The sequence below is a fragment of the Ranitomeya imitator genome, chromosome 6 (genome assembly GCF_032444005.1).
Source record: "Ranitomeya imitator isolate aRanImi1 chromosome 6, aRanImi1.pri, whole genome shotgun sequence".
NCBI classification, from domain to species: Eukaryota; Metazoa; Chordata; class Amphibia; order Anura; family Dendrobatidae; genus Ranitomeya; species Ranitomeya imitator.
The window spans coordinates 160403317-160422521 of NC_091287.1; the positions used below are offsets into that span (position 1 = coordinate 160403317).

At 40.7% G+C, this 19205-nt stretch overlaps 1 protein-coding gene across 6 annotated transcripts in view; it reads right to left on the minus strand.

Moving 5' to 3' along the window:
• Positions 1-19205, minus strand: part of AMPH (amphiphysin) — a 451781-nt gene that overhangs the window by 35705 nt on the left and 396871 nt on the right. For 2 of the 6 annotated variants that reach the window (XM_069730258.1, XM_069730253.1), the window contains 4 exons: positions 17790-17909; positions 13599-13658; positions 10771-10830; positions 2245-2352 (listed from right to left, as the gene is read on the minus strand). In XM_069730258.1, the coding sequence (XP_069586359.1) occupies positions 2245-2352; positions 10771-10830; positions 13599-13658; positions 17790-17909 (348 nt within the window). The remainder of the gene's footprint in view (positions 1-2244; positions 2353-10770; positions 10831-13598; positions 13659-17789; positions 17910-19205) is intronic. The other 4 variants (XM_069730254.1, XM_069730255.1, XM_069730256.1 and 1 more) reach the window with 3 other exon arrangements.

The following is a 19205-nucleotide window of genomic DNA, read 5'->3' on the forward strand; positions in this document are numbered from 1 at the left end:
CAATACTCCATATGTGGTGGAAAACTACACAGCAGGGCTCAGAAGGGAAGGGATGCCAATTGAATTCTAGAATGCAATTTTGTCAGGAAAAGATTGTGGATGCCATGTTGCATTTGACACATGAAAACAGTAATCACATTTTGGAAACCACACCTCTTGAGGAATTCATCTAGGTGTGTAGTGAACAATTTTAACCCTCAGGCAATTCTCAGAATTGTTTAACATTGGTCTGATTCAATGAAAAATTACCATTTTTTACACTAAAATGTTGCTTTTTAATTTTCAAAAGGGATAAGAGAAAATGAATGATAACATTTGTTACGCAATTTCTGCCAAATATGCCAATACCCCATATGTGGTTGAAAAGTACTTTTGAGGCACAGTGCAAAGCTCAGAAGGGAAGAAGAGCCATATTGGAGTTCAGATTTTGCTGGAATGGTTTGAGGGTGCCATGTCACATTGGCAGAGCCCCTGAAATGTAAGAATAGTGGAACTCCCCATAAGGGATCACATTTTACAAACTACACTCCACAATGATATCATGTAAGGGTGCAATGAGTATATTGACACCACATGTGCCTCACAGATTTTATTCCATTGGGCAGTTTTAAAAGAATAATTACATTTTTTACTGCTAAAATGTTGATTTAGCCCAATTTGTTTTCTTTCCATAAGGCTAATAGGAAAAAATTTACCTCATAGTTTGTTGTGCAATTTCTGCTGAGTGTGCCAATACACTACATGTAATTGAGAACTACTTTTCGGGCACAGTGGAAAGCTCAAAAGGGAAGGAGCACTATGTTATACTGCAGATTGTGCTGTTATGGTTAGCAGGTACATGATCGAAAAATGAAGAAAATCCAGTTCAACCTCCTGTGAATAGGCTTTTATTCACATAACGTGCTTAACAGAGGCCAAGATTAGAAACATAACTAAAATAAATCGACATAAATGTATTTCGGGTGACAGCCCACCCTTAGTCATGATCTCGATTAAGGGTGGGCTGTTACCTGAAATGCATTGATGTTGCATTTCTTAGGTGTATTGCTGATCTTGTCCTTCTGATCGTGTTATGCACGTTGTGTGAATAAAAGTCTATTCACGGTTCGTTGAGCTGGATTATCTTCATTCTTCGATTATTCCATGCCTTGATGCGATGTCTCCGGGCTCTGAACACCTCCAAGATGTCCCTTATGGTGAGCTGGATCTAATCTTGTTTTCTAAAATTGAAAATACAGCTGTATTCTTTGGGACAGTATGATTACAGCGACACAACAATTACATAATTTTTTATGTGTTGCCACTTTTACATAATAAAAACTATTTGATAGACAAAAGAATAGTTTTTGCATCGCTGTATTCTGAAAGCATTTTATTCCACTTTTTGTTTGGCGATATGATGAAAAGCATAATTTTTTTGTTACGGTTTTATTTTAATTACGGTATTTACTGAAGGGGTTAACTAATGTAACGGTGTGTTATAGATCAGTTCATTCTGGACATGGCGATACCCAATGTGTACTTTTTTTTACATAAATATACATATGTATGGGTAGAAATTTTTTTTGCATTTTTTATTTTTATTATTTTGATTTTTTTAAAAAAAATATTTAATTTTTTTTTTTTTTAGCTTATATTTAACTTTTTTACTTAGTCCATCTGAGACTTTAACTTTCATAACTCTGATTGCTGGTATAATCCATTGCAATGCAGAATTGTGCTGACGGAAGCCTGTTAGACCACGCTCCTAGCATGATACAAGACACATAGGAGAAAACCATGTGCTAGTTATAGGCAGCTGGGATATTGCAATTCTGCTCACATCAATGGGAAGCCATTATTATTAACAGCCAGAAAATGTAGGTGTACACAGTCTGGGAAACAATGGTTTTGCTTGCTTCATGTCTGTTTCATGGCTTTATGGTGGATCTAAAGCAGGGGTCCCCAACTCCAGTCCTCAAGGCCCACCAACAGGTCATGTTTTCAGGATTTCCTTAGTCTTGCCCAGGTAATAATTGCATCACCTGTGCAATGCAAAGGAAATCCTGAAAACATGACCTGTTGGTGGGCCTTGAGGACTGGAGTTGGGGACCCCTGATCTAAAGAATACTGGACTCTTTTTTTTTGGTGCAATGGTAGAAGAGTTTAGTATATGGCAGTTTCAGTGAAACATATGTTTAAAGCAGATAACAGCTTAATGCAAAACTCATGTAAAGGGAAAAAAGCGTTGTTGGGAGTTGTTACCGAAGTCACATCAGTATCTTTCGCGCTGTCTAGCTCAGGTTCTTTCCCATCTTCTGCAGCACATTGGGTTGGTTCAACAAGATTTTCTTCTGTATTGTCAGATTCTGCCTGGAATATCAATAACAGAAAACATATGTATAAATGTCCATGTAAAGCATATCTGCACGTTTTGAAGTATGATTTTTATTTTATGATGCTTCCGTCATCAAATCTTACATTTCTGGAATTCTATTCATTCATCAGATATAACTGTAGTACAAAGAATTTTCACACTTTTAAGATTAATGGCATATCCCTAAGATCTCGCAAACTAAAGGGTTGCATTGTCGCCCCTTTTTAGGGTTACAAGCTTTTCTCTATGAACTGTGTCAAATTTGCGGCTAAGCTTCATGTCAGGGGAGTCTATCATGAGAAAATTACCTACTGTTGAAATCCAGTTTTAGTGTCACATGTATTTTTTTTTATTAAAAAAAGTAACACAACTATATTAATAAACAAAACTGTAATCATCCAATTTTTACACCTACTACTGGGGCCTTTTAGTCTCTAACTTCCCATCCTTTCAGGAAGAGTCTTCAGCAAGGCTTCATACCATCAAAGGCAAAGGCACATTTACGTCTCTATATACAGCTGTTAAAACAGGATCCACCATTTACAATAGGTGATGTCACAGCTGACCCTTCCCTTCATAATGACCTGTACACATGCTCATTAGATGCTTTAATACATTAGATAGAGTTGGAGTCTGAACAGTGTGCCTAATGTACGTGTGACGTTTCCTGAAACAACAAGATGTTAGAGTCTAAAAATGCTCCAGTGTCATGTGTTAAAATTAAAAGATTTCTGTTTTTATTTTTAACATTTTTATTTTTAATACAAACTGTGATAAGGAAAAAAAACAATGCTAAAATGAAAAAAAAAAACACAAAAACTCCATTCAAACAATTGATTATTTTCTGATGATAGTTTCCTTTTAAGTGAATCACGTGGATTTCTTGAGTGTATTTTGACTATGTTGCTCGTAAAGATCTACGTGTCCTGTAGACAACATCCAGCCAACATCAGGCCACACGATGTCCCTCCAAAAAATTCTAGGAAAACAGAGGAAACTCCAGCATTTTTCCCCAGACTAGATATCACTACTTTATTTAGAGGGTTTATCCTGAGTGGAATTTTTAAATTCAGTTTTGCTGGAGGCTGTGTTGCCATGTCAAACGTATTTATGGCACAAAGTTTAATGAATCTTGTGCATCTTTAAACATAAGACTTTTGTGTACACCACCCATCTACTAAAGTGAGAATTACAAATCCAGCTGATTTGCATAACTAATCATGCTTCCTTTCTCACCCATGCAAAAGCCTTTTTGTGCCCCATGTCCCCAAGCTTACATTAAACATGAACTTGGCCAAGTGTTCAATATTTAGTTGCTTCTGGCAGAAAGTAAGTATGGAGGATGGAAAACTACTCAGCCGTTTTTTAAAACACCACATTTCTATTCATTTATTATACTTCTTTATATTTATTTCTAATGTTTTTGTTCTTGTTTTATGATGTAATCTAAATTCATTAAGGTCAATTCACAAACTGACGATTTTGTAGCAGAATGTGTAACTAACCAATTCATTTGAAATTATCCTGTTCAGATGAATGGAAATTATTTTTAGTTAAGGAAAATTTTGAAAACATATCTGCACTTTCAGAATTCACTTTTAACCAGTTCTGGACCAGGTCATTTAGCCCATTCCTGGCCAAACAGATTTTCAGTTTTTTCGTGCATGCGGTTTTGTACAGTTGTACATATTTTCTTGATTGAATATTCAAATAATTTTAGAATCTTTTTTATCTTGATACATAAGGCTTAATTTTAATGCTATTTTCTTTTGGGAGTGTCAGCTAATATCGCTGGTAAAATAAAGGAGATACGTGTTTATTTTATATGTCTTTGTATTTAAAAAAAAATCATAACCCGAAAGGACTGTGGAGACACAGCATTGTATCTTAATTAACCAGACATATATTTTTAGCAAACGAAAAAGAATAGACTATTATTTGTATGTTGGCTTTTGTATTCAAGCATTTATTTCTAGCTGGTCAAGAAAACAGACTTTTGTTTGTGTAAGCCTGAAATATTGACTTTGTACAAAAAAAAAAAAAAAGAGCATGATTCGCACATCCCAAAATCATACGTTGATCTAAAGCCGCTAGGCAAAAATTTATATACTGAACATGAGGTTTTCAGTTTAACATTCTGATCAGACTGTAAGGAGCCCACTGCCACTTCACGGCAAACCTCGCAGTGGGTCCTACCGCCCAAACAGACAACGTATGTTCAATGTATGATTTTGGGATGTGCGGTTCATGCTTTTTTTTTTTTTTCTTTTTGTATGAAATATTGACTTGTAAGCTGATATGCGATATAACATAGTGTGCTCTTATCCTTGATGACTAGTGATATGCTAATTATGCATTGGGTAGCCCAGATAGTTTATTGACTTTTAAAACAGAGGAGGAAAATCTATGCAAATAGATTACATAATCAAACAAGGCGACTTGGTCATCCCCATTCTTCCCCTTATCTGTGATGCTGGACTGAAGGACACTTGTTAAATATAAAAAGAGGTGCTGTGCCTCTGTATAGTCTGACAGATACAGAGAGAGAGACAGCCAGAGATTCTGCCAAACCATCCAAACATCCAGGTGATCCTACAGGACTGCTGCCAGGTCATCATGGCTCCTTCACAAGGGACATGGATCTATCATTCTACAGGAAATAACGTAGGTGTTCTCAGCCCCAGTTGGAAGAATACAGATCTGCTCCATTGACCATTGATGAACCATGGATACGTTTGTAGAAAGCCAGGATTGGGACCCGCCGGTCACCTGGCTCCATGAGGTGTTAGGAGAAGCCAGATTGTAACACTCAGGTCAACTGGCCTTGTACCTTAATGGACTGTCATCTCCCTATGCTTGTCATTACCTCCTCTCTGTGTGCGCGCCACAGGTGGGGTAGCCGACCCTGGGAGCTCTGAATTAACAGCTGCCATTATCCCGATGTGTCAGCGGAAATGTGAGACCCAAGGTGGTGGTATTTTATTGGGACTGTTCTATGTGTTATCTGCCTGTTTTTGGTTCAAAAAAGTATTGCCACACTTCCTTTATCCTGTGTTGTCTGAGTAGTGTTCTGCCCACAGGGAGAGAGAGCGGGCATTCATTGGTATGAGCCCCGCTCCATGCAATCTTTCTAACGACAGTCGGGCCAGTGGACGGGAGTACCCACTGACCCCCGTGTCTACACATTATGGTGGCAGCGGTGGGATACTGCTTAGCCTGGAAGAACAGGGGGAGCTGCAGAGGACTGGTGTTCTCACACACCATCCAGGGCTCCACAACCAGTGAGGCATACAAATAGACCCAGAAGACCATTGATAAGGCATGCACAGCAGGTTACGGATGCTATGTCCAACCCCACCAACTCGGCCTTGAGAAGAAGAGCAGAATGGATGTATAACCTCAAAAGAAACAGAAACTACAGGAGCCGTGCCAGCTTCAATGGATTTAATTGGATTTAATCCAGGAACTACAGAATGTGGAGGACGCCATGTTTGGGCCCAATGGATACCAGTTGTTTCTCCTCAATTATGTGTGGAGTTTATTTTCGTAAGGAGGACATAGAATATGCTCTGAGGACACTGGAATCCTCTCTGTGTGCGTGCCACAGGTGGGGTAGCCGACCTTGAGAGTGCTGAATTAACAGCTGCCATTATCCCGGCGAGTCAGCGGAAGGGTGAGACTCTGTAATGTGCACCATCTTGGGGTATTTTGTTGGGACTGTACTACATATTACCTCCCTGTTTTGTGGTTCAATAAAGCATTGCCATACTGTTTTACACTCACCATGTGTTATCTGAGTAGCGATATGTCCACGTTAAAGGTAGAGTGGGCGTTTGGCGGGACGATCCCTGGTCAAAGCGGTTCTGGCTATTGGACCTGGGCGCCCACCGACCTCTGTGTGTCCACAAGGACCACTAAAATACAATTTAAAATTGGCTCCCCTTCTGTAGCAGTTGTTTTTATATATCAGACATGTGAGTTTATTTTTTTTGGGGGGGGGGCTGTTTTGCCAGCAGCAGAGCTAGTAACAACTATTTGGATTAGCTGTGGCATTTTTTTTACCTATCTTTTTACATATACTGTATATAAAATTTTCATTTTTCATTTATTTTGGGGTGGAGGGGGCAATCAACATTTAAATCCTTATTTTATCAGACATCTCCTGTAACTGGGGTTTGTACAGTAGCCCAGTTACAGTGAAAATGCAGCTTCCTGGCTGAACAGCAGAGCTAATTGGGTCTTCTAGGACCAACAGCTACTGCTCTCTCCTTACGCACAGCAATCATGACTACTGGGTCAGGAGGAGGAAGCGCCATTAGCCTTTCCTATTATAGTATACACATCGCTTATTTAGCGTTGTGTATACAGCAACAGAGTAGAGCCAGTAATGAATCATCCATGTCTTCTCTATGGAGAGCCGGCTGTGTCTGACAGCCATCTCATCATTCCAGCAGCTGCATGATCAGTTGTTTTACTATGCAGAGATATTTTAGAACCGGAGTCCCCAACGTGTTGCTCAGGAGCCACATGAGGCTAACAACCCAATGATGTGTTGCTCGTGGCTGTCGGCCAACTTGGTGCATTAGAACAAGGTCTAGCAAAGAGCTAGAATAGAAGTTATCAAGATGGTGACTTTTGTAAGTTACCCTGAACAGAAGAGAACTTTTGGATGCGCATATACTGGGGGGAGGGCACATATATGGTAAGCATGAGTTAAGATGATGCTATTTGTTAGAGGGATGTTGAAACTGGATGTAAATACACTGCCTATAAGGAAGGTGCTTTGTGCAGTGAAGCTTTGGCTGTAACCACATTTGACCGATCTAAACTATTAATATGGGCATACAGGTTATGTAGACTGCTGAGAAAAGTCCTTCCTTTATGTCTCATATCAGATGTCTTGGTGTTGATAAATTAACTTTTGTCCATTTATGTGAATTACCTCTTCCAGGCTATGGGGAGCATGGTGCCTGGATGATAACTTTGCCTCCACAGCTTGTTTTACATGAAGGGGAGTTACAAGTGTGAGACACGTTATTAACACTTTTTTTTGCTTCTCTCTCATCTGTGCTGTGTTGCAACAACATTACACCACTGTCTGCCTATGAGATGAAAGCTTCAGCTGAGAGTAGCCTGCAGATGTGTCTGGTATAATCACACACAGCTCTGCAGTGAGATCAGGAGAGCAGAGATCGGTCATTACATATAGGTCATTTAAGTGATAAAAGTTGATTTATCAACACCAAGACATCTGATATGAGACATAAAGGGTTCACTCTCACCAGCATTCCATAACCTGTATGCCCACATTAATAGTTTAGATGGTTCAAACATGGTGACAGATTCCCTTTAAAGAAGAGGCTTGTTTAAAGGTAATCTGAACATGGATACATGTTGCTCAATCTGTGGGCAGCATGTATCAAGACACTGGCGGTTTGATTTCAGCCATGTATGCTTGTTTCTGAAACGTTGCAGTGTTTCAGAGAAAAACATAGTTTGAAAACCGGATTTAGATCAAGCACATGGATGATTATTTGAAAAAGCGGGTTTCCAATGCTTTCTCCCTGCCCATTCCAGATTAGAGTGATGGGTGTTCCACTATGTGCATGTATAGGGTGAGACCTATCAATAATTGGCAGCAGGCGGGAAGATGCTATCTGGGACCAGCTTTTTCAACTAGTCAGCCATGTGGCTTGGCCTCTGGCTTCAGCATTTCACTGTCAAACATAAATTGGTGAAATCATAGTGCCAGTGTCCGACACATACTGCACATGACTTGGGCAGCATGTATCAGCTCAAGAGCCGATAGGATAGAAGAGGCCCCAGTGCAAGAACAGTATATGGGCCCTTTGCAGCTTATCATAATACACAACTCAACCTGTTTTCGATGTAGTAATTGGCCTCTTAGATCCTGGGCCCCTGGGCGACTGCACAGGTTTCTCCAATGGCATGTCCGCTCCTCTATTAGCTTTCAAGTTCCTTTTAAACAACCAATTTAAAATGACATGGTGCACAGGACTTGGACACACCGAGGATTTTCTGTCTGGATTATGCAGATGCAACATTTCTGTATTATAGTACCAGCATCGTAGATTAGATTTTTTGAAATCTCATTTAAACACAATGAAGAAAATCTACAGCAAAAAATGACTAACTCAGCGGATGTGAAATGTAAAATGAAAGGAGAAATGTGTGGCAAATCTGCAGCACTTCTGTAACTAAAGCTACAATGTTTTTTTGCTGCTACAGATTTTCCTTTATGGATGTAACCTTAAATTATGTTGGCAAACTCCTTAGCTGTTAGTCAAAGTCAAGCGACTTGATGATAAAAAAATCAGCAGAATAATAATGAATAAGCAATTGTATTGGAAAAATGCATTAACTGTCATGGAACAATCAGTACAGAAAATAAAAGTAAAGTACGGTACATGAATAAAAAATAAATATAAACACATGGAAATTACTAAACTACCTTGCAATAAGCAATACAGCTTGGAATACACAGTAACCACTTATATAAATCTCTAGAGCAGAAGATAAAGACCAAAATTAGAGATTATTCTTTATGATCCTCTCCTGTTTGTATAAAAAAGCATGAAAAAATCTTGTTTACACGAAAACATGAACATATGGTTACTCTGTCAACATATTCTGTCCACATAGTCACACAAGTATATCAGATGTCTGTTTTTCACTAGCACTATAGATATCAAAAGGGATCTGTCAACAGGATTTCACACCATAAACTATTTGTGCAAATAGTTCTTTCAAAGACAAGTCCAGCAATCCCTTTACATGGCCAGTCTATTCATCCATTAGTGAGAAATCTGAATTGATATGATAACTAGTCTGAAGAGCTATTTTCAGATCTGAACCCTGTTACACCAGATCAATTTCCCACCCAGAGCTGCCTTCTCCTCATGTTGACTGATGTCTTTTTTGCCTTAAAGAGGTTGTCCACTACAAAAAATAATGCTCCCATTGATTTAAACAGTTGGAGTATTTTGGTAAATACCTCTTGTTGACATCTGTGCTGTGACTGGCGCTATCGCTGACCGCTCACTGGGCATCACGTGACCCCGGCTGCAGCCTGCTCTGACATCCGCCGATGTAACGTCAAGTTCCGGGAACCCAGAGGCATGACCCAGTCATGCACACCCCGATTGACTGGGCTGTGGGCAAAGCTTCACTGCACGTCACAGCCCAGCATCCAGCGTGCGCTTGTGGCCAATGAAAGCAGAGGAGAGAGGGAAAGCACACCCTGGATACCGGGCTGTAACGTGCGGTGAAACACCACCTACAACCCAGTCAATCAGGGGGTGTGCATGACTGGGTCATGCCTCTGGGTTCCCGGAACGATGTGACATTAGCGGATGTCAGTGCCGGCTGCAGCCGGGATCACGTGATGCCCAGTGAGCAGTCAGTGATAACACCGCTCACAAGCAAGAATGGCAACAAGGGGTAGTTAGAAAAATACTTATTTCCACTGTTTAAATCGATGCGGGCATTATTTATTGTAGTGGACAACCTCTTTAAGTCACAAAGCGTCTCTAGGTAAAGAATAGAGCTGGAGTAACAGAGGCTTCAGATCTCCAAATAGTTCTTCTGTCTCATTTGTTTATCAATTCAAACTCTGATTTCTCAGAAACAGAGCAATGGACAGGCCATGTACAGTAAAGTTGGTGGTGGACTATATAAATAGTTTGGGGTGTGAAATCCTGCTGACAGGATGTAACCACCACTCCATTTAAATTGATCCTCACTGTGTAGGAATAGGGGGCTCAGAACGCCTATTCTAGTGATTGGTGGGGGTCCAGGTGGTTGGACCCCTAGCACTGTGACATTTTCCCACAATCTTTTGGAAAGGTGAGAAATGTAACTTTTTTTTACATTAAAAAATCTTGGCATACTCCTGGAAACGGGAAAATATTTTCATCATAGGGTGCTGAATGTGGGCATTTGGAGTACTGCTGGATCTGTGGTGGGATCTCTGTACTGTGTAAGTGAATACAATTCTACTGCGAGCGTAATCCCGACATCGGCTGCCTGACTGTTCAGCTTTTTTGATGTTTGAAACTGCATTCCTGCTATTGAATGACAGTAGTCTGTAAATTGACCATTAATCAGGAAGAAAAATACCAATAATTATAATTCTGGCTAATGTAAACATCATGGGGAGTGTTAATGATTACTTTACATTTTATTACGTTCTTTAAGTTGTATTAACTGAATAAATGAAATATGCCTAAAGCTTATTGCAAGTTGTTTCCATAACCGTTAATAATTAATCAAGCACTGTACACATGCTGGGATGACCTTCACGTGTGAAAAAGGCAGGAAAAACACTTACATTTGAAACAAATGTAAGGAATATGAATCCCGCAGGATTCTCTGTTTACAGGGCAGACACCTACCTTGCTGCCCTCTGTGTCAGCTTCATCAGCTTCCTTGATATCTTCAGATTCAATAGCTTCCTTCACAGGAAGGAAACAGTGTAACAACTATGTCAAGCATGACCATCAATAGAGTAAAATGGCAAATATGCAAATATTCATGGTAAAATGTAGAATAGAGCAATTAATACAGTATAGTAAAAAGCCTTTCATGAAAAATATCTGAAGGATATATCTATCTCCACATGACCTTAAAATATTAAAATGGAAGGAAAAAATATTAGCCAAAGCTGTGTTCACATTATGTTTTCACCTAACAATTAGCGTCTGATAACTTCGGAACTCACTGAACGCAGGCTAAACTATTCTATCTTGCAGAGTCCATTCAAATGATACACCATACTTTAAAACAGTGGTGAGGAATCATTTTTTCTGCCAAGCGCCAATTGAATACTTATACTTATACCAATCTTCGGGGGCCGTACAAATTGTGCGTTAACTCCACCCACAAAGTAGACCTTGGCTCTGGCACTAGTCTGGCATGTCCCTTAGCATTCAGTAGTGAATATTGTGTGCACGTGCCACAGAGCAAGAAGAAAAAATACATCTGCCGGCCCAAGCACTGCCGTTCTCAGGAATCTGCTCAGGGGTGGATAAAAGTAATTGAGGGCCGTAAACGGCTTGCGGGCCTGAGGTTCCCCACCTCTGCTTTAAAAATATACTTTCTTTAACATAGAAGTATATGGTTGAGAGATTTAACTGTACAGCGTCGAACACAGGCGTAATGTAATGGATACGTCATAAGCATATCAATAGATTTTTATGATATATGAGTTTAAAGGGACACTGTCACCTGAATTTGGAGGGAACAATCTTCAGCCATGGAGGCGGGGGTTTTGATTCACCCTTTCCTTACCCGCTGGCTGCAATATTGGGTTGAAGTTCATGCTGTGTCCTCTGTAGTACACGCCAGCGCAAGGCAAGATTGCCTTGTGCAGGCATGTACTACGGAGGACAGAGAATGAACTTCAATCCAATATTGCAGCCAGCATGCAGCCAGCGGGTAAGGAAAGGGTGAATCAAAAACCCCAAAACCCCGCCTCCATGGCTGAAGATTGTTCCCTCCAAATTCAGGTGACAGTGTCCCTTTAAGAAGTTTTTCCAGGTTGAAAATAAAAGTCTACAGTCACTCTTTGTAACTGCAGCTGCCAAATCGTGACTGTGCAAAGCGCACACTGTCATGGTTCCCTTGTATTTCAGCGTGAGTGAGCAATTTGCGCACTTGTAGTTATATTCCTACTAGAATCTCCTGCACATCTTGCAATCTTCTAGAAGCTGACAGCAGGCTATTCAGTACGTGATCGCAAGTACCTCCTCACGCTACGTATGTAGGGAAATCGTAGCAGCGTGCACTTTGCATAATGTCACGATTGAGCAGGCTGCAGTCCTACAGGATGACAGAAGATTTGTCAGCATGAAAAATGAATGTACTATAACTTATGTATGATGGATACATTAAATGGAGTTAAAAAGTGACATCCATTACCTATAGGCTTTACCCATAGCATTAGTTTAACCAATACATCAAGCAATAGCTCAGAATTATATCCAATCGGATCCCATATGGTAAACAGGTACGGCAGATATCACAGCTTTTGTTTTACATATATATCAGAAACATTTGCCTGCATTTGCATTAAGCATAACCCAAAAACACAATGTGAACATGTAAGGGAAAGATGAGGGTGTTATGTTGCTCCCCTTCAAACTAACAGGAAATTGCAGGTTGACTTAGCGGGGCTCCCCTGTCAGGGTGGTGTAGAAGCACAAGGTCTCTGGAACAAGAGACCCATTCACTTTAGGAAATCCATATTATTGCTTGAAGGTATTTACAAGTATTGGCAAAGTCACCCACAGGCCTCTTGTGTTCTCACAACACTGGCTACTGTCTCACTCAGTCAATCTGGATGGCCCATTCTCTCGCCCGGCTGCCATACATTGCAGAGCTGTTCACTTGCAGTATGCTCTCACCCCACTTTCCCTGCACTCACACATCTGGCATCTCAGCCTTGAACCACTATGATGTGGTCTCACTCTCATCTGGACATGTTAGCACTCTTGCTCTTCAGGCAGTGACCTCTCATTGGTGATACTCCTTACCACTCTCTTAGGTGACAGTCCTTTCTGTGTTCTTCCTCACAGATCTGTCTTTGTGACATTGTTGCAAGCCTTTATACTACTTGTAATACTGGAGGGCAGTTCTTCTGCCCTCTTACATATGAGCTTCGGATCCTCTGCCCAGGAGAGATTTAAGAGGCAAACTTTCCTCTGTAAACCCGGGTGGTGTGCTGGTCACGTCCTCTACCAGGGAGTGCTTTAATGTGCTCATTTCCCCTTTGCAACTGACCCTGAGTGTCAGGAAACCAGTCCTTAAAAACCCTTGGCCTCATTTAAAAGGTTTGTACCCACTCTGATCCCACCTCTCTTCATGACAAGATCTCCATAATTCATAGTTTCTGGTAGAGCTATGGTATGGCTCTCCTGGGACTACTCACCCCTGGACCATTTGCATATGCAGCACACAACCATATGTCCCGTATTACATCCCATCAACCACAGGGCACACCACAGAGCAAGAGAACATAAGAATGTAACATCAGGGCAACTGCCCAACACAGAACACCACACAAGTGCAGTAAACGTACGTCTAGGTGAGGGATGTAACATATTAAAGGAATAGTCTTCTTGTAGGAGTGTTAACAGGAACTGCCTATTTTCAACCCTCTTACAAATATATTCTTAGGAATATGAATCCAGCAGGTTTCTCTGCATACAGGGCAGACACCTACCTTGCTGCCCTCAGTGTCAGCTTCATCCGCTGTCTTGATATCTTCAGATTCAGTAGTTTCCTTCACCGGAAGGAAACAGTGTAACACCTTGTCAGGTATGATGAACAGTAGACAGTACAGTGTGATATGTAATGTAATAATGATTATGATATTGATGATTAAGTAATGGCTAGAACAATTTTATGGTGACACTATAGAAAAAAACTACTAGGTAAAATGTAGAGAAAGGAAAAGCTTAAAAGAAAAATAAAGGAGAAACAGCTCAACGTGCCAAAATGTGCAGTTCTTAGCTACATGCTCTAATCCGGAAGAATAATGTAAATTGCTGAGCATGGAAAGAAGGAGCACCGGGGTAGGTCTGACGTATTAAAGGGAACCTGTTATGGTGCAAATGGTGTCTGATCTGTGTGCAGGATTTAGTAAGGCAGGCGAAATTATCACAATAGACATTTGTGTCGAAAAAGTTTCATGATAACTTGCATTTTATTGGTCAAAGTCCTTATTGTCTGTATACATATGAATACAGTGTGTGGTCCTGCTAGCGACTGACAGTCTTCTCCGTATGTATGACTGTGCACTCAAAGATAGCTGACAGTCACTAGCAGGAAAGGCCACTGGACTCATATGTATACAGTCACCAAGGACTTCAATAAATACTGTAGCAGGCAAGTTACTGAGTGTTTTCCAACAATTCTACATATCATTCTGTTTGGCTTCAGGGTACAATGTGACAATTTCCTTCCCTTAAATCAGTGTTCCCCAAGTCCGGTCCTCAAGAGCCACCAACAAATCATGTTTTCAGTATTTCCTTAGTATTGCACTGGTGATAATTGCATCACCTGCACAGGCAAGAATTCCATCCTCTGTGCAATACTAAGGAAATCCTGAAAACATGACCTGTTGGTGGCTCTTAAGGACTGGACTTGGGGAACACTGCAAATGATAAAAATCCATAATGATAGGAAATTCAGCAGACTGCAGGCGTTTTTAGCTATGTGCATTTTTTCAAAACAATGTTTAATTGGGTTGTGTTTAAACATTTTTTTTTTTAGCTTTTTGGGGGATGCTGGATTTCCTTATTCATTATGGACTATTTCATCATTAAAAGTATATACCTTACCCAGGGGAATAACTATAATGGATGCAGGGGTTGCAGTCGCACCCATGACCTGGAATCTAGGGGGCCCTACTAATGGTTCATTTGTTCCATATGAGAAAATTATAAATAATGAGAATATTATTTCTCTACCATAGAAACATTCAAAAAGAACCTGAAGACTCATCTCTTCCGACAAGCCTACAGCCTGCAGTGATCCTCAACCTACTGAACAGCCGTACAGCCAGCTCTTCCCTCTCCTAGTGTATCCTCACCCACCCCCTGCAGACTGTGAGCCCTCGCGGGCAGGGTCCTCCCTCCTTATGTACTCGTGTGCCTTGTTATCTGCTCATGTTTAATGTATTTGTCTATATTTGCCCCGTATTCACATGTAAAGCGCCATGGAATAAATGGCGCTATAAAAATGTATAATAATAATAATGTATAATAATAATAATATTATTAAAAACCTATGATAGTTGGGGGCCCTGTTGTAGATTTTGCATTGGGGCCCACATGTTTCCAGTTATGACATTGATCTTATTTATACTTTATGTACCTTGTCTATCTATCTCTATATGTGCATATTGTACTTTATAAACAATGTTCATGGTTGGACTTTCCAAGCAGACGATTGCTTTCAATTATTGAAAGTCAGGCACCCCATAGCGTGCTGTTTCTGTTAGTAGCTGATGCTCTTGATTAAATATGATCCTCATGTTTAAAGTTAACGGGAGTTTCCCATGAACAAAGTTCATTTTAATAAATAGATTTTGGAATAATAATTTCCACAATTGGATGAGTTAAAAAAAATGTCCCTGTGCTGAGATAATCTTATAAATGTGCCCCCGCTGTGTGCTGTGTAATGGCTGTGTCTGACCATAAAGGGACATGGTCGGTCTGATCATATCAAATCTCCTGGGCATGGGGGGAAGCAAAAGAGTATACAGACAGGACAGCACAGGATCACAGCTGATTCTTTTCATGAGGGGAAAAATGTCACTGACTGTTTTTAAACAAGATTTTACAGCAAAGAAATAATCAGCTGCGGTATAATCAGACCATTAGTTATTTGTTATTTGTTTACAGTTGAAAATGGACTGTGTCTCTGTTTGTGCGCAAACGTATAGAGGGGGTCTTCAGCGACTCAGAGGAGACCCTGAAGGCACAGAGAGCAGAGAGGCAAGTACATTGCCAAAAAGACATTGCTTGTATGTATGGGAGACCAGGGTGCGATTGAGCAATATACGTCAGTCACGACTACGGTCCCCTCACAAATGCATGTATGCAAATTACGTTCACGTGCCCGGTGAAAACACCGGAGAGTCTTCACAGTGTGCACGATGTGAGGATTCACAAGTCTGCAGTCACATAGAGTGAATGGAGACTTTCATCCTAAGGCTGTGCAACACCTTTAAGAAACTATGTAATTTATATATACATATATATATTATATAAATATATATTATAGTCTAAAGTAAATATTCTTACTATGTTTAATCACATGCTTTGAATGAATAGTTCTGTACCAGGACAAGCCCTGAAATGTACATTATTTACAAAACTACATCTAGTTAGTGTTTGTTTTATCCACTAATTAACTTCTGCAGATAACAGTTACACAATGTATGTTGTTTTTATCATTAATCTTTTTTGGCATTTGGCACAGTTTTCCAGACAAGCAGAAATATAATTATGTTGATTATTCAACAGATGTGAATTGTGTGGTTTTTTTTAAGGATGGAGGGTAGTGATGAGCGAGTGTGCTCGTTACTCGGGTTTTCCGAGCATGCTCAGGTGTTCTCTGAGTATTTGGGCGTGCTTGGAGATTTAGTTTGTGTCGACGCAGCTGCATGATTTGAGGCTGCAAGACAGCCTGAATACATGTGGAGATTGTCTATTTGTTTGGGAATCCCCACATGTATTCAGCAAATCATGCAGCTGCGTCGTCACAAACGAAATCTCAGAGCATGCCGAAAATACTCGGAGAACATCCAAGCATGCTCGGAAAACCCGAGTAACGAGCATACTCACTCATCACTAGTGGAGGGGGCTTAAGTGTATACAGGTTATTAGCTATTAAATTATGTATTTAAAGAAGTGCGCCCACAAAACTTGCCTAAACCTGTGTAAATGTGTATGTGGCTTAGTGGAAGTACTGTAATATACTCACCGATTGCTGTCTTCTCTGACTTCCAGCGCCGCTCCACTCCACTCCACTTCCGGGTCACCTAACTTCTATTTTGACTGTCCAGATCAAACTGGGGTTAATTTGTGCACATGAAGTCGTTTCTAGGGCTCGCTCAAATGAGTGCAAAAATCAGACAAGTGCAAACCTATAAAAATTGCACTTGGACCAATGTTATTCAATGAAGCAGTGCAGCTCTGCGATTTTTTTCTCATGTATATTCGGCATGAGAAAACAATTGCTGCATGCTGTGAGATCGCGCTTGCCAATTCAAGTCTATGGGTGCGAGTGAAAAATCGGACTTAACTCGGATGTCATCCCAGTACAGTCTGATGCACTCGCACAGAGTAAATAGAAAAGCTGGAGAAATTTAGTTCTCCATCTTTCCCTCACCTCTGCTGAGATTCTCTCTTTCGAGTGACTCGGATCACACTACGATGACAATCAGATCGAACTGTGACAGAGTCAGATTTCATATCCTCGTTGCTCATCAATAACCACAGGGACCAAATAAAACAAAAGTCTGAAATTGATCACATATATTGAATAACCACACGGCCACCCTACAGTGACACCCTACAGTATGAATGGAAGGCACAAGTTAGGAACACCCATTGTATACAGCCACAGCCCACATATACAGTGAGTGGTGCATGTCTCCACATTCTGCCATATCTACTGATTGGCCACTATTCATCATGATATTTCTATTCCTCGGAACTAGTGAAAGCCTCCCCAATGTGCATGATAGCCATCTGAGCTGTTCACATTTTACTTCTAAACACTACTGAAAAACCTTTAGAAAGAATCTTGAATTGCAAGTATGATACCACCATGGATGGATGACAGGGGTGTAATGAAATGGAATAGATGAGCTGATGCTTGGATGATGTTTCTTCTGACTCACCATTATCTTCTCGTCTAATTCATTTGGCTCATCAGCTTTAGTGTCCTCAGCAGGAACATCGGGCAGAGGCTGCACCTCCTCAGTCTTGGTCTCCACAGAAGCAGCTACATCTGATTCCACCTTATTTATCACAATATAAAATATTTACTAACTGAATTCAATGGTTTTTATTACATTCCCTTCCATCTATGGGGCAAAATCCAAAATAAAATACAATCTGACAGCTGCGTAAACCTAAATCGGACATCATCGTAAATGATAAAAGTCTATATTTGAACTTAAGCAATCAAGAACGTATAAGAGAACTGGATTTACATTGCCAAAAGTACAACCACAGGACACGGTGTCCATAATAAAAGGTTGAAGTGTGAGGGATGCGAGGAAATATTTTTCAGCTAAAGCCAAATTCACAAGTCAGTTATTTTTCCTCGTATGCAAATAAGGAGCATTTTCAACCATGTCTTAGTCCATGTATTTGTTATTCGCACGTGAAAAAAGAAGTGATGGACTTTTCTTAAGCTTCTCCTAATTTCACAGCAATTTATAAACATACGTCAAGCAAAGTAAATGATTTAACATGATAGTGGGGGACCGATTTATCATTTGCCAATTTATTTTTTTAACCCCTTAATCCCATATGACGTACTATCCCGTCCAGGTGACCTGGGACTTAATTCCCATGGACGGGATAGTACGTCATATGCGATCGGCCGCGCTCACGGGGGGAGCGCGGCCGATCGCGGCCGGGTGTCAGCTGCCTATCGCAGCTGACATCCGGCACTATGTGCCAGGAGCGGTCACGGACCGCTCCCGGCACATTAACCCCCGGCACACCGCGATCAAAGATGATCGCGGTGTGCCGGCGGTGCAGGGAAGCATCGCGCAGGGAGAGGGCTCCCTGCGGGCTTCCCTGAGACGATCGGTACACGGTGATGTGCTCACCGTGTACCGAGCGTCTTCTCCCTGCAGTCCCCGGATCCAAAATGGCCGCCGGGCTGCATCCGGGTCCTGCAGGGAGCACTTCCGGGTCAGGATCAGGCTGCAGCTGCAGCTCTAATCCTGCCCGGCTGTATGTCAGATCACCGATCTAACAGAGTGCTGTGCACACTGTCAGATCGGTGATCTGTGATGTCCCCCCCTGGGACAAAGTGAAAAAGTAAAAAAAAAAATTTCCACACTTGTAAAAAAAAAAAAAAAAAAAAAATTCCTAAATAAAGCAGAAAAAAAAAAATATTATTCCCATAAATACATTTCTTTACATAAAAAAAAAACAAAAAAAACAATAAAAGTACACATATTTAGTATCGCCGCGTCCGTAACGACCCGACCTATAAAACTGGCCCACTAGTTAACCCCTTCAGTGAACACCGTAAGAAAAAAAAAAAAAAAAACGAGCCAAAAAACAACGCTTTATTA